This window comes from Aquarana catesbeiana, linkage group LG04, assembly GCF_042186555.1.
Source record: "Aquarana catesbeiana isolate 2022-GZ linkage group LG04, ASM4218655v1, whole genome shotgun sequence".
In the NCBI taxonomy this organism is placed as follows: domain Eukaryota; kingdom Metazoa; phylum Chordata; class Amphibia; order Anura; family Ranidae; genus Aquarana; species Aquarana catesbeiana.
In genome coordinates, this window is record NC_133327.1 from 603,237,920 (window position 1) to 603,254,126 (window position 16,207).

The following is a 16,207-nucleotide window of genomic DNA, read 5'->3' on the forward strand; positions in this document are numbered from 1 at the left end:
AGTTTTTTTTCGTTCAGCCCGCTGGGTGGAACAAAAAAAATTTGTAGGATGTACCATGCTTTAGTGTTTCTGTCTGCATGGGAGAGATTTGACATCCCTTCTGAGCAGATTTTCCTTCACTTTATCTCTCAATGACAAGAATTGAGGGATTATCCTCCTGGCTCCTCCAGGAAGTAAGGAAAAACCTCATTATTGACAGGAAGATAGAAAATCTCTCCAGTAATGGGAGGGTGGAATCTCCACAGTAATAGAAATTGAGATGGAATCTCTCCAGCAATAGGGAGGGGAGAGATCCTCACAATAATAGGAAGTGAGGTGGAATTGAGGGAAAATCTCACTGGTGACAGGAAATGAGGAAGTCTCTCCAGTAATAGGTAGGGAGTCATGGGGTAGATCTTAAAGTAATAGGAAGTGAGAGGGAATCTCTCCAGTGTTACAAAGGGAGGGAGGGGAGATCCCTACAGTCATAGGAAGTGAGGGGGTGTCTCACTAATGACAGGAATTGAGGAAAAATCTCACTAGCGACAGGAAGTGAGAGAATCTCTCCAGTAATAGGAAGGGAGGGGGACAATCACATTGGTGAAAAGATGTGAGTGGAGATTTTCTTAGGAAAAGGAAAGGGGGTGGCAGATCCTCCAGGTAATAGGAAGTAAGGGAGGCGATCTACCTGGTGACAGGAAATGAGAAGAAATCTCCAAAACTTACACAGTAATAAAAAAAAACCTTACAGACAGGCTAATCTTTTTTTCTGCTGTTCTAGAAAGTTTTTTTTTTTCTTGTTTGTATCTTTGTTGTAGAGATGTCCTTCACTTAGGGAAGATTGTCCCACCTTGTTTATTATACCATGTGTCATAAGGATTGGATAAGGATTCAGTGGAGATTTGTATATATTAGTTGGTCAGATAAATCCCATTATGCATCAGGTTTCAAATCCAAAGGAGGCCTTTACAAGTTTTCTTTATGAGGAAATGAAGTGAATTAGTTCAAACGGCAGTTTGGGCAAGATTTGTGAATATCGGGGTAACTGTCAATCTGCCCAATGCAGGCAAAACTCTTCTCTAATGCTAGTGTTAACTTCACATTGTACGCTATTGATATTAAATGTTAAAACATGAAATAATAATGTACTGCTGTGAAAAGGTTTTATATTTAGCAATTTGCATTTTTTTTCATTAGCTTGTCTTCAAGCTGACCACTTCTAAACAGCAGGATCACTTTTTCCAAGCCTCCCACTCTGAAGAACGTGATGCTTGGGTGAAAGATCTGAAAAAGGCATCAAAATGTATTCAAGACGGGCAGAGGTTTGCTAGAAAATCCACAAGGCGTTCCATCAGATTACCAAGCACAATCAATTTAAGGTTAGTCAACAGTCTAAGATTCTAAAGCTCAACTCTAGATAGATATAAAAAAAACACACACAATGTAAGGTATATATAAAACCAATATCTATTTTTCATTATGTTTGGTATCATGTTTCATTGTATCCATCTTTATTAAGCAAATGGTCTTTTGTGAATCTATTACAATTTTTTTTTACATATATTAACACTAAAGCCCTGTACACATGAGCAGAATGTTGGGAAACATTTGACGGTTAAAAAAAAAAAAAAGAAAAGGCTGACATTCCGCCTGTGTGTTTGTCGGTCTGTCTGACAGCCTGCTTCTGTCGGACATGCATGCTGGAAAACTAGCAGCCGACCGACTCCCGATCAGCGCTCTCAGCCAATGGCAGAGAGTGCTGGTTGGAGTATTCTCGCGGGGGGAGGGGCCGCTCCCTGTCAAAACACAACAGCTTAGCAGGGGAGATCGCTGGACTAACCTTGCATTATTAGTACAGTGGCTTCGACCAGAGCTGTCAGTTTTTTTGTGTTGCACGAAACAGAAACTGTAGTGTGTACCCAGCTTAAGCCACGGCCTCACCACTGACAGCAGCGTTGTTGGTCTGTTGCATGCCTGTTGGGCTGTCCATCTTGTAGGCATTATAGGCAGCCTAATGGGCAACCGAAGGCGGGCTCACACCAGGCTGAAACTACTGCTACTAACTGTAAAGTAGTGGCTTAGCCCTGATGGGCTGCCCATTAGGTATATCAGATAGGCAGCCCAACAGGAGGGAACTGTGCCAGGGTTTTGTTATTGCTGTCTCTATAAACCTGTAGGAAATGTTCCCTTCACTTCCTGTCCTAGTGATCTCCTTTCATTGTTAAAGCCACCACATAATATGTGAAGCTGCTTTTTCAAGTCTTTCACACTTCCTTATAGGGCCCATTCACGTTTGTGCAGCAGTTTGTCAGTCTGTTGTGTGCCTACACAAAATGTGTGAAGTTGATTTTTTAAATTCTTTCACACTTCCTTCTAGGGCGCATTCACATGTGTGCACACCTGGGTGTGTTCACCTGTAGTGCAACACATTGCGTTGGATTTATGAAAAAACTGGAGAATGCAAAATCTGATGCAGCTCTCCACAGAAACCAATCAGCTTTCATTTTTTTGTCAAAACTTAAAGGAGTTGTAAAGGTGTGTGTAGTAGCCTCCCCAGCACCCCCCAATTACCTACCTGAGCTCCTTCTCTCTCCAGCAATGTCCACAATCCCCTCAGCCATCCAGTACACTCCTCCTGATTGGCTGACAGAGCACCCGGTGCCATTGGCTCCAAAGGCTGTCAATCAAAATTAGTCAGCCAATCAAAGGAGAGAGGGGGCGGGGTCAGGTCGGAGCTCCGTGTCTGAATGGATACACTCTAACTCGGCTTGGGTGCCTCCTGTAGCAAGCCGCTGGCTGAGGGGCACTCAAAGGAGGGAGGGGCAGTAAAGAAGGACCCGAGAAGAGGAGGATCTGGGCTGCTCTGTGCAAAACCAGCTGCACAGAGGAGGTAAGTATAACATGTTTGTTATTTAAAAAAAGAAATTAAGAAAGAGCCTTTACAATCACTTTAATTGAACAAGCTGACGTCAAAAGCTGATTGGCTACCATGCTCAGCTGCACCAGATTTTGCAGTCTCCAGTTCTAGTAAATCAACCCCACTGTGTTTTGCTTGTGATGTGCTGTCATTCATTTTCAATGGCCCCCTGCTATATGTGAAAACACCCCAGTGGCACTGGTAAATTTTAAGAAAGTTGTGCATTTTGGTCCATGCACATGCATTAAGGCCCCACTACAAATGAATAGGTAGTACAATTGGATGCTCACCAACACATGAAAATGTGTTTATACTTGTTAATGGGCCTTAATGTTGGGTCTCAAAATAAGAATCAGCTGCTGGTAAGGGGATCTATGTTTTCACCCCAACTATTTTTTTTCTATACAATCTGAAGAGTTAAAGCGTTTGTAAAGGTGTTTTTTTTTTTTTTTAAAAATAACAAACATGTTATACTTACCTTCACTGTGCAGCTCGTTCTGCACAGAGTGGCCCCGAACCTCGTCTTCTGGGGTCCCTCGGCGGCTGTTTCAGCTCCTCCCCGCAAGCATTCACCACCTTAATGCGAGCTCCCTCGCACGGTGGTGAGTGCTTGCGGGCGCGCTCCCGTGATACAGCCGGCGGCTATAGCCGCTCGCTGTATCACTCGGCCCCGCCCCCCGGCGCGCCGCGTCATCGGATGTGATTGACAGCAGCGCGAGCCAATGGCTGCGCTGCTTTCAATCCATCCACTGCAGCCAATCAGCGGCCAGGGTGAGCGGAGGAACAGATGTCGGGAACGCGAAGCTGACTTTCGAGGCGTCAGGTAAGTAAAACGGGGGGCCTGGGGGCGGCGGTTCTGTCAGAAGTTTTTTCACCTTAATGCATAGAATGCATTAAGGTGAAAAAATTTTTACCTTTACAACCCCTTTAAATAACTTTAGTAATTGTTTCATGTATGTTCTGGTAAACAAACTAATACTCTCAATAATTTATTTGAAGTGAATTATATGTGTCTATGAAAGATCCAGATCGAGGAATTAGAGAGATAAAGCTGGAGAAAGACAAGAAAGTCTTCAACCATTGCTTTACAGGTAAAATATGAAAAACACATGATCTGCCATTTACATTGCCTAGAAAAAAACAGTCCACAGCTGTTTGTCTCCCAGGTTCCAAGGATGCTATTAATTCTATCAAAGTTTTTCATTCTATTCTATTTCAGTTTTTCATGGTATCACTCACCTCAGATACTTTTCTTTGTTTTTTTATGTTTTTAGCCAATACTGTTGGATGTGTGGGGTGTTTGAGTCAGAAGAAATTCATACATCATGGCTGCTCTTAAATTTGGCTTCACCTGCTTGCTGGGATCCTGGGACACATCTACCAAAGATGTATAATTTTTATTGCAAGCATCTGATGAAATTGTTCCAGGGCTGTTATAAAAATGGTTGATTCTCTGGTGTGTAATCCCTCATTATGTTTTAAGAGAAATTAATGAGGTTTATACTGTATGTAATATTAAGTTTACATGGTTTGGGTGTGCATATTAGCCTTTTTTTACACTTTTGCATATAGCATTTATTGCTTTGCTTTTACTCCTACAGTGACTAATAGATAGTTTTACTTATTTTCTGTTGTGTGTTAAAGTGGTTGTAAACCCTTTTGTCTTACTTTTATCTATAGGTAAGGCTAGAATAAGGCTTACCTATAGATAGTGGAAATATCTCCTAAACGTGCTCTGTTTAGGAGATATTTTACTTGTAGTGCGCTGATGTCGTCATCGTCGCATGTGCTGTGAAGAAACGGACCACCTTGCAGTTCCTTCTCCCAGTGTGTGCCGTGACTGATGGCTCCCGCGCGCATGCACAGAGCCAGAGTCCGCGGCCCCGGAAGGGAAAGGGGTGAAGATGGACGCGGCCTGCACAGGGGACAGCGCAGGCTTCGTTTGCAGATAAGTGTCATATAATGGGCTAGTATGCGATGCATACTAGCCCATTATGCTTTTAATTCGCAAGCCTTGCGGGGAGCAAAAGAGGAAGTAAAACCCATCAGGGTTTACTTCCTTTTTAAAGCAAAACTTATATGTAGCACTAACCCTCAGAGGGGCTGCTGAGAATGTACCCAGGTCTTCCACAATAGTATAGAGGTTGCCAGTCACCTGTACAGTTCCATGCACACCGACAATACAGGCTCATTCTAGGGGATGTCTTTTTAGAATTTATTGCTGAATAACTTGAACAGGAAAGGCGTTTATGGTCATAGGATACTCCAAAACAATAATAGCAATCATTGTGAGGACAAACTTCTCACTAATCTCTACAGCAACCCGTTACAGAAGGTAACAGGGGATGGCCAGTATATCTAGGATTCTATAGGAGAAGTCCCCATCCACATAGCATCCTCTGGCACTTGGTTCCCCTTTAGCACTCGCACACCCAAAAAGTTCACATTAAGGTCTTTACTCACAGTGTCCCAGGAGCTGTCTGCCACCCAGCATCCACAGGTAGGTCCTCAATGAGAGAGATCCTTTCTCCAGACCAAGACTTCAGGATAGTGCTCTCCAACAAAAGTCGATTAGCAATCTTCTCCAGGTCCTCAGCCAAGCTGCTGCTGAGACCCAGACTGGAATTCCTTATCTCAGTAGCTTTCTTCCAGGGGCAGTAGCCCCAGGAGGACTGGAACCCTCTCTAGGGAAGAACACACACTCTACTCAGGTCATCCAAACATTTATCATCTCCCCAGCCACCTTCTGGATGCTTCCTTCCAGGGATTGGCTGGAGCTGGATAAATATTCATGATGGCTATTTGAATCTCCCTGACCTATATTCTGAAAGCTTCTACCTGAAGCAGATGAGAGTAATCAAACAGCCAGCTCAGGAAACCCTAAACCGACAAAACCAATAGATCACTGCAATAGATCTCTTCTCCACTCACTACAGTAAAGCCAAAAACTAGATTTAGCCTAGCAGCCTAACTAGTGGAGGACGCAACATATACAATACACAAAAGATGAAAACAACGCTTAAAGTGTAAATTCACCTTTACAGAAAATCTGCAAGGTGAACTTACACTGGACCCGCCCCCCCCCCCCCCCGGTTCCGCTAACCCAGAGTCCGGCGATCCCCTGCACTGACAGCTCATATAGCTGTACCGGTCTGGAAATTTGAAATCCCGCGACTTTCTCCCCTCTTCGCCTGCAGTGACAGGGCGAGGTATGTGGGTTCTGATTGGTCGGCACCGCCCATGTGACGGCGCCAACCAATTAGAATTCTCCTAAATGTACCTCCTGATGAGGTACGTTTTGGAGATTAAGCTGCAGGGGATTTCTAAACCCCGGACCGGTGAGGCGGCGAACCAATGTCTCTTATCGGATGATCGCCACGATCCAGCTCAGCGGGACTGGGTTGGGGGTGTGAAAAGGGCGTCCTGTGTAAGTTCACCTTACAGATTTTTCTGTAAAGGTGAACTTACCCTTTAAAACTAAAATACAAGCACAACATTTTCATTGAAATATATTCTTTAATAGACACAAAAGATATAAATTAATTTTGTGTGCACCAACTGCCTTTGCAAAGTGAGATATTACCTTGAAAGAATAGCACTGCCATCATCACTGTGCTGTACATAGCCTGTTCAGAAGGCAGAGCTATAAGAAGGACCTAGCAGGTTCCACTTGCTACAATCTGCCTGCAGAGAACTACAGGAGAGGGCAGAGACAAGACCAGTCAACCTTGCACAAGGAGAAAGAGCTGCAGTCACCGGTCATTCTTACAGGAAGCTCTGACACAGAGGCAGATCTGAAAGAAATATTCAAAGTACACTGACATTCATGGAAGAATACACATGCTTCTTGTATTTAGACAATATTTGCTTATCCCAGAGTCCAGCCTTAACCTGTGTTGCCCATAGGCTCAGGCCTGTGTCTAATGGTGAATCTTGCTCATAGGCATAACATTACTTTAAAAACATAGGTTGTCAGCCCAATATTAGTAAGAAGACAGTTTTAGACTGGGCTATGGACAGCCCACCAAACACCCAAGTAACTAATTAAGGATTACCATAGGGTTAAAAATATCAAAAAATGTCCATGTAGTATACTCTATGGTAATCAAACATCTCAAATATGTGGGGGCTAAATTAAAGATTGAACTTTTAGCCCCCTTTCACAGGAGGCGGACTCTGTTTCTACGGAGCCCGCCTCGGTCCGCCGGCTCAGCGGGAGATCAGTCCGTTGATCTCCGCTGAGCCGGCGGATGACAGGTCCCTCTCTGCTCACTGAGCGGGGAGGGGCTTGTCAGGCGCCGCTGCCGCCTATGGAGGGATCGGACGAAAACGGACAGCATGCCCGTTTTCATCAGATCTCACCCGATCCGATCCGCCAGAGACGGACCTGGACATAGGGCCATCCGTCTGCTTTTAGCGGATCGGACGGGGTCGGATGTCAGCGGACATGTCTCCGCTGACATCCAACGCTCCATAGGCTAACATGGAGCGCCTGTTCAGGTCCGCCATCAAAACTGACAGGTGGACCTGAACGGTCCGATCGTGTGAAAGGGGCCTAAATATTATAAACATACAGTATATAGTATTACAAAGTCACCAGCATACAGTAATGTTATAAATTCACATCCTGTGTTCATAGTCACATATCAATTTTCCTTATTAAACTAGGTACTTGCGTAATTGACTGGTTAGAATCAAGCAACTCGGTGAGAAACCGCCAAGAAGGTCTCCTCTTGGCTTCTTCCTTACTTAATGAAGGTCATCTTCAGCCGGCAGGAGATGTGTCCAAAAACGCTGCTGAAGGCTTGGCAGAAACAACTTTTCTGGATACTACAGAAGCATTATATTACTTTGTGAGTATATAACAATACAATTATTATAATCACAAAGGGTGTTGTTTAAGGAGGTACTCTTAAAACAAGCAGACATATACACTAACTGAATGAAATTTAGTAAGGCATTTTATTGTATTGTATTTGCATTGTAAACACCTGCTATATATATATATATATATATATATAATATATATATAATATATATATATATATATATATATATATATATATATATATATACACTTGTTTCCCATTTTCTCATCCTATGCTGCTCGTTCAGTTTGTATCCATCAGACACAGGCGGATCCGTGACAGCTCTATGAGTGACCGGATGTAAATGGACTCCGTTGTCCAATTACATCAGGCTATCACCGATCCATCATATTTGGGTCTGCAACAATGGAAAATGACGCAGTCCTTTTCAATTTTATCTTCAGACCTGGACAGACTCCAAGGTAGGTGGGTGTAAATAGACAACAGAGTCCGTTTATATCCGGCCACTCATAGATCTGTCACGGGTCCGTTTAAAGTCTGTTACATCCACCTGTCCATAGGACTGCATGGAGCTTCTGATCAGATCTGCTTGAAAACCTAACAAGCGGACCTGATTGGAATGCCTGTGAAAAGGTCCTACCTGAGAAAAATTTTCATTATAGTTATATGTCCCTAGATATGGTTCTTGGATGCATCATAAATTAAACAATCTTTTTTGGCCAGACTCTCACATTCTGACACTTAGTAAAATCAAAAATACAAGAGCATAAAAATGTTAAAGGCAAAAGAAAAGGCCATATTACTGAGAACTTTAGTGGAAGCTATCTTTAGGACTTCTACTGAAAAAACATTAGCACAGATAAAGTGCGAGATATTGTTATAAAGACAACTGAGACAGACTCTTCTGAGGCGTAGAGTCTAAATGACAGCTAGTCTTCAGCAGAGCTCCTGTTTGTGGAGATGAGCTAGAACCCTAGCTGTCCCAGTTTACTTTGCTGGACGCTGCCACTAGGTCACGGCCCTCTGGGGTGCCCCAGCAAAGGGGTAGTTTGAATAGAACAGCTACAGTGTGGAGACTGTGCACAAAATATTAGGCAAAAGAGTAGTCAGATCCAGGTAGAGGTCATGTGCAGGCAGCAGGAAAAAGAGAGGCCAGGTTTGAGGAGAGGTCTTGGGCAAGTGACAGACAAGAGAGTGGTCAGGTTAATCCAGGTCGGCAACGAAACAGGCAATCAGTGGTTTAGCTCTTTTGCACAAAGCAGGATATCTGACAAGAGGACACAGCACCTGTCCGTTCCAAGGCTGGAGCATAAATACACTTTTGATCAGAGGTCATGCCCAGGGTTGTTTCATGGAAGTCTGGAAGTTGTGGCAATTACTTTGTAAGAGCATTTAGAAGTCCTGGCAGGAATTCTACAAGAAACTTTGAAAGGCCTGGCAGAGATTCTGGAGGTCCTGGCAGGGATTCTGCGAGTACTGTACCAGATCTACAATCAGGACAATTTGAGGCTAGAGTTATTGTGTTCATCTGATGCAGCAAAAGTATAACACATTATAGTAAACAGATACCAGAAAGCTTTCTTCACAGGAATTTCAATTCGTATTCCTCTTTAAAGACCACCTCCCTGCCCTTGGAGGTTATTATTTGAGAAGCTGTTGGCAGAGCGAACTACAGATTTCCTTCCTTTTTTTATTGGCACTTGCATTGGTGAGAAGACCCTGGCAGAATTCCTACTTTCACTCTGACAACTAGTTTCACTCATGTACAACTATCAAAAAGTAAGATGAAGGTATCACATTTCCTGTCAGGTCTCAATGATGTAAAATAAATACAACATTTGGGAATGCTATAGTAAGAAATTAGAAGCTGTCATGAAAGACACACAAGAAAAGATGCAGAAAATGCCATATTGTCTCAGGCTACAAGCCATGTGAAGATTCAATCCACTAGTCATATATTCAAAGTTTTAAATATAATTTTCAGTCCACATTTGCTTTATACACTGCTCAAAAAAATTAAAGGAACACTTTGAAAACACATCAGATCTCAATGAGGAAAAATATCATGCTGGATATCTATACTGATATGGACTGGTTAATGTGTTAGGAATGAAAGGATGCCACATCGTTTGATGGATATGAAAATGATCAACCTACAGAGGGCTGAATTCAATGACACCCCGAAAATCAAAGTGAAAAAATGATGCAGCAGGCTAGTCCATTTTACTGAAATTTCATTGCAGCAACTCAAAATGGTACTTAGTAGTTTGTATGGCCCCATGTGATTGTATGCATGCCTGACAATGTCGGGGCATGCTCCTAATGAGACGACGGATAGTGTCCTGGGGTACTTCCTCCCAGATCTGTACCAGGGCATCACTGAGCTCCTGAACAGACTGAGGTGCAACCTGGAGACGTCGGATGGACCGAAACATAGTGTTCCAGAGGTGTTCTATCGGATTTAGGTCAGGCGAGCATGAGGGCCATTCAATGGTATCAATTGTTTCATCCTCCATTAACTGGCTGCATACTCTCGCCACATGAGGTCGGACATTGTCGTGCACCAGGAGGAACCCAGGACCCACTGCACCAGCGTAGGGTCTGACAATTGGTCAAAGGATTTCATCCCGATACCTATTGACAGTCAGGATGCCATCATCTAGCCTGTAGAGGTCTGTGCGTCTCCACCAAACCGGTCATGCTGAGTGATGTTACAGGCTGCATAACGTTCTGCACGGCTTTTCCAGATCCTTTCATGTCTGTCACATGTGCTCAGGGTGAACCTTCTCTCATCTGTGAAAAGTACAGGGCGCCAGTGGTGAACCTGCCAATTCTGGTGTTCAATGGCAGATGCAAATCGAGCTCCCAGGTGCCGGGCAGTGATCACAGGGCCCACTAGAGGACGTCGAGCCCTCAGGTCACCCTCATGAAGTCTGTTTCTGATTAGTCAGAGACATTCACACCAGTGGCCTGCTGGAGGTCATTTTTTAGGGCTCTTACAGTGCTCATCCTGATCCTCCTTGAACAAAGGAGCAGATATTGGTCCTGCTGATGTGTTAAGGACCTTCTATGGCCCTGTCCAGCTTTCCCAGAGTAACTGCCTGTCTCTTGGAATCTCCTCCATTTGGGAGACACAACAAACCTTCTGCCAATGGCACGTATTGTTGTGCCATACTGGAGGAGTTGGACTGCCTGTGCAACCTCTATAGGGTGCAGGTATCGCCTCATGCTACCAGTAGTGACACTGACCCTAGCCAAATGCAACACTAGTGAAAAACAGTCAGAAAAGATGAGTAGGTACAAAAAATGTCAGTGGCCTCCACCTGTAAAACCATTCCTGTTTGGAGGTCGTCTCATTGTTGCCCATCTAGTGCACCTGTTGGTAATTTCACTAAAACAAAAACAGCTGAAACTGATTAACAACCCCCTCTGCTACTTAACTGACCAGATCAATATCCCAGGATTTTAATTGACTTGATGCTATACTCTGATAAAAAGTGTTCCTTTAATTTTTTTGAGCAGTGATCTCTCTACCCTAATTAAAGAGAAGGATATTAAGTGTAAGTGTAAAAAAACAGAGTAGGACTAAGCGCTAAAGAGCGAAGCTGAACTCCAGCCCTACCTTCAGTCTTTAACAGTTGCACAGCTCCCTCCCCTGCACTAAAATAGCTTACTTTGATTTCATTGCACCCTGAGAGCTTCTCACAGTGTGCGTTAGGAGTTGCAGCAACCTAGTCAAATCCAAGCCTCATTTTCTGGTCAAAGGATGTCCTACGTCATCTAGCTTTCTCCTCCCCAGTCTGATTATCCTGGGCCTACTGCTTTCATTCATTGGATTTCAGTTCTTTCAACCATAGAGGCTCAGTATCACCTGTGGATGTTACCTAGGAACACTCAGTCCTCCAGACTGACATCCACTCATAAAGGCTTTTTGATATTTGCATAACTCCTCCCAAGAGCCAGCCAACTGCTTGCATTAGGGTTGTAGGCTCTTGAGCTGAGTACAGAAGCAGGAGTATGTGATGCTTTCAGGAAGCTATGTACAGCACCCTGCTGGCCCCTCCCAACATACCACCATGATCTGCCTGCATTGCATATAGAAGCACAGATAGCTAGTGTTAACATTACTGGGTCTATAGTTAGGCATGTAGTGAAAATGGAAAGATTTTATCCAGAATTTTAGTTAACAAGTTGATCAAGGGGGGGGGGGGGGGGGGAGTAGGAACCAGGCAAAAAATAAACAGAACAAATTTCAGCTTAAAAGTGTATATAAACTCTAGAAATTAACTTCTCTTATTTGCTTCACTTACCTGTTGATCTTGCCAGAAATCCATTGAGCTTATAACTTCCTGTGCTCCCTGTCTGCGCTACACTGTTATCATCTAACATCATTGTCAGTTGTCTCTGTAGTATACAGAACACCTCCTCACTGTTGTTATAAAGATGAGGAGTTGGAGGTGTTCTGAAGTTCGAATGAGGAACAAGCAGTGACAATGCTGCTTCTTCATAGATACTCACTCTGGTGAGTGTGTGTTTAGTTATACTGGGAAAGAAAGTGTGAAAATAAATGGGAAAAATAAAAAAATAAAGCCAATTCAGCCACCACTAAGTTATAATATCAAAAAGTTGTTCTTGAGTTCAGATACACTTTAACACCTCATTTTGTGCAGCTGTAATTGGCTGGGTAGGGGCTGAAGAGAAAAAATAACATCTGCAGCTGTACAGTTTTAACCATACGGAGAATATAAATAGTAATTTCCTTTCTCAGAAAAGGCTGCACATTGCACATGTAAAATCATTACAAATAGCTGTTGTTGACTATATTAATTTCAGTTCAGTGTCCCACACTGATGAGAAATTCCATATCTGTACATTATATAAAATAATAAAATTAGCATATAAAAAATCAATTTGATCATTGCATTATCCATTCTTCCCTTCCTGGGACAAAGAAAGTATAGGAAAATCTATGTAACATGGACACAAACAACAATCAATAAAAAAACTTTTAGCTTGGGAAAGGTTTAGAACATCGGTCATGTTTTTATTATCAAGACATAGAAATACAGAAAGGAGCACCAGACCAAAAGCAGATGAAAGGTCTGAGATCATTTCAATCGTTGGTAAAATAGTCATATAAACAGCCAATGTGTTTCAGGGGCAACACCAATTGCTCTTCATCAAGGCTCAATACGGGTTAAAACTTGGATGGACTCAAAGAGAGAAAAGTGTGACTTTACAGATCTACAGTATATTAGATCCAGTATTGATCTCTGCACATGGAGTAACAAGTTACCAGCAACTGTTTTTTTTATTACTGTCTTTGTTCCTACTGGAAAGATTACTCTCCACTTCCTATTCAATGTGTCATGGTGTGACAAAATGTCATTAGGAAATTGAGAGAGGGGATATCTCCCTAAATAGGGTCAACCAATAATAACCTGTAAGAGGTGTGATGTTTTATTGAGAATTTGGATAGGGATGCGAATGTGGAGGGATACTCCAGATTCAGCTAATTACAGGAAGGACAACTTCTTCAACTTGACTGTGAAATTCCTATTTGAAGCAACATGCACTCTTGAGCAAGCCCTCTATAAGAAAGAAGGACAGACTATTGCTCTTCAGGACACTAGCCAGTATCCCCTTTTTGCTGTACCCAGTAGCTGGCTTTCCTAGCACAGAGGGGTAGCCTAATGCCGCGTACACACGACGGAGTTCCGATGGAGTTCTGCTGAAACTGTCTTGCGTACACATGATCACACCAAAGTCCGACCGTCTAGAACGCGGTGACGTACAACACGTACGACGGGACCAGAAAAAGGAAGTTCAATAGCGAGTAGCCAATAGCTGCTGTCTCGTACTTGCTTCAGAGCATGCATCGTTTTTGGTGCATCGGAACAGCATACAGACGAGCGGTTTTCCCAACAGGAACTGATTCCGTCAGAAAGATTTGAAACATGTTCTATTTCTAGGTCCGTCAGAATTTTCGAAAAAAAAAGTCAGCTGAGGCCTACACACGATCGGAATGTCCGCTGAAAAGATTCCGTCACACTTTTCCTGCCGGAAAGTCCGACCGTGTGTACGCGGCATAAAAAGAACAAGAGACTAGACCTTTGGTCTGAACTCACATGGGTCGCATCCTAATTCTCTCAGGCAGGGACCCCTCAGTCAGCTCTTCAGAACACATGGGTCAGCTCTCCAGCTTCCAGGCCTCCAGCCTGAGGCCACATGGCAGCAGGTGCTGAGGAAAGCAATGCGCCCCCTCCTCAACTGGACTCTCCTCTCCAGGCAAAGACCACTTCCTGTGTCTCTTCACTGAATATAAATACCCCTTCCTAGCATGCATAGGGGCCCATATGCTTGTAATTGGCTGAGATGGTATCCATATTCATGCTACTGATCTGCATGGGTCACGTCTGTCCACCCAGCAATTTCCAAAACTGCCTGGATACAGATGAGTCAATGCAAATACAGAAACACTTGTTAAAGCGGAGTTAAAAAAAAAATGAAAGTCAGCAGCTACAAATACTGCAGCTGCTGACTTTTAATAAACGGACACTTACCTGTCCCAGGGTCCAGCAATGCGGGCGTACGAATCCCCGCTCGTCTCCCCCTCCTCTCTGCAGTGCCGGCATTTTAACTGTTGGCGCCCGGCTGTGGCTTCAGCCGGGCACCGACTGCGCATGCGCGAGCCACGCGCCATGACTGGCCGGGCAATCATCTGGGACACGTCACAGGTCAGAGGGAGGGGGGAGAGGTGGACTGACTTCTGGCTCCGCTGAGCCCAGGGAGGAAGTGGGAGCTGGAACCCTCATTTTTGAGGGTTTTTGCTACCCCCCCCAAAGAAATTACATGCCAAATGTGGTATGTCAGGGGTCACCTTCCTTAAAGCGGAAGTTCCATTTTTGGGTGGAACTCCGCTTTAAACACACAGGACTCCCTGGCTGCGCCAATTCAGTCTCCCTGTTAGGCAGGAAAACTACTATATTTTATCTTAGTTTCCTGTTAAGCAGGAGACCACTCTATTCTTACTATATACAACCTAGCAACCTACCTAGGAGGGTGTTACAGGTGTTACCCTTCCCTACACTATCCAAAATGGAAAAAAAAATAGCTGACTTTAAAGAATATTTCCGTGATAAATATAGATCCCCTATCTCACCAAATAGTGTCCCTACCAATCACTCTCCCCAAGACTACTGTCCCACTCTTGCCTACAAAACTCTCCAGAGTAATGGAGAATAACAATGTCTTCTGCACAGATACATATGTTTTGTTGTATTGCAATACCAGATTCAACTTCATCTGAAGTACCTGTATGTCATATCAGCTCTAATGCAGAAGATCTGCATTTTGGACCTTCGTCCCTGAACACACAGAGCCCTAAATGCCAGTACCACACAGTATAGCATTCAGCCCTGTCCAGCCACAGTCTGTCATAATATTTGATAAGCTTCCTGCTAAGGGCTGGATGTTAGATCTGTCCGTCTTGGGAGCACTAAAACGCCAGGAGGGACGCACTGCAGCTGGATGGCCCTGTGTGCAAGGGGCCTTATGTGTAAATTCCCTTTACCTAAAGAAAATGTTATGCCTAAATATCTACTGTATGATCTTACCCTGCAGCCAGACAGTGGATTTTTCTGTGAAGAAAATTCTAGTGATGACGATGCAATTCTCAAAGAAGAATTTCGAGGTCTAGTTGTCAAGCAAGGATGTTTACTGAAACAGGTCAGTATATTTTATAGAACACAGTATGAAATAGAACCATTACAACCAAATATTTTGTTATTGCAGCAAATATATGAAAAGGTAACAACTGGTATGTAAGGGCATACCTCAACCATGGCTTTTGGTAGATATGGCCAAATTGTGGCCAATTGCGCTGCAATAAATTATTTGCATAGCCAAATTACGCAAATAGTGGAAGGATCTTAAGCCCCATACACACAGGCTGAATATCAGGCGGTATCGGCCGGTTCACTAGAAACTAGCTAACATTCAGCCCCTGTGTACAGCAGCCGGTCCAAAAGAAGTTGACCGAACATCCGGCTTCTGACGAAAGGGCATGACTGAAAAAGGTCTGCTGATCGGCAGCGATCAGCACTCTCAGCCAATCCACTGGCTGGGTTTTTTATTTTTTACTAAAAAAGAAAAAAGACTGAAAATTTTGAAAAAAAAAATGTTTTTCTTAGTTTCTGTCAGTAAATTTTGTAAATAGGTAATTTTTCTCCTTCACTGTTGGGCACTGATGAGGCTGCACTGATGGGCACTGATAGGCGGCACTGATGGGCACTGATGAGGTGGCACTTATGGGCACTGATTAGGTGGCACTGATGAGGGGGGGCACTAATATGCCGCACTGATAGGTGGCACTGATAGGCGGCACTGATGATCACTGATAGGCGGCACTGATGGGCAGCACTGGTGGGCACTGATAGGTGGCACTTATGGGCACTGATGAGTCGGCACTTATGGGCACTGA

The 16,207-nt window shown here is 43.7% G+C and overlaps 1 protein-coding gene across 1 annotated transcript in view; it reads left to right on the top strand.

Moving 5' to 3' along the window:
- The window catches only part of PLEK (pleckstrin), a 61,356-nt gene that overhangs the window by 22,683 nt on the left and 22,466 nt on the right, over window positions 1-16,207 (top strand). The window contains exons 3-6 of the mRNA XM_073628225.1: window positions 1,177-1,358; window positions 3,896-3,987; window positions 7,565-7,749; window positions 15,349-15,453. Coding sequence (XP_073484326.1) covers window positions 1,177-1,358; window positions 3,896-3,987; window positions 7,565-7,749; window positions 15,349-15,453 — 564 coding nt within the window. The remainder of the gene's footprint in view (window positions 1-1,176; window positions 1,359-3,895; window positions 3,988-7,564; window positions 7,750-15,348; window positions 15,454-16,207) is intronic.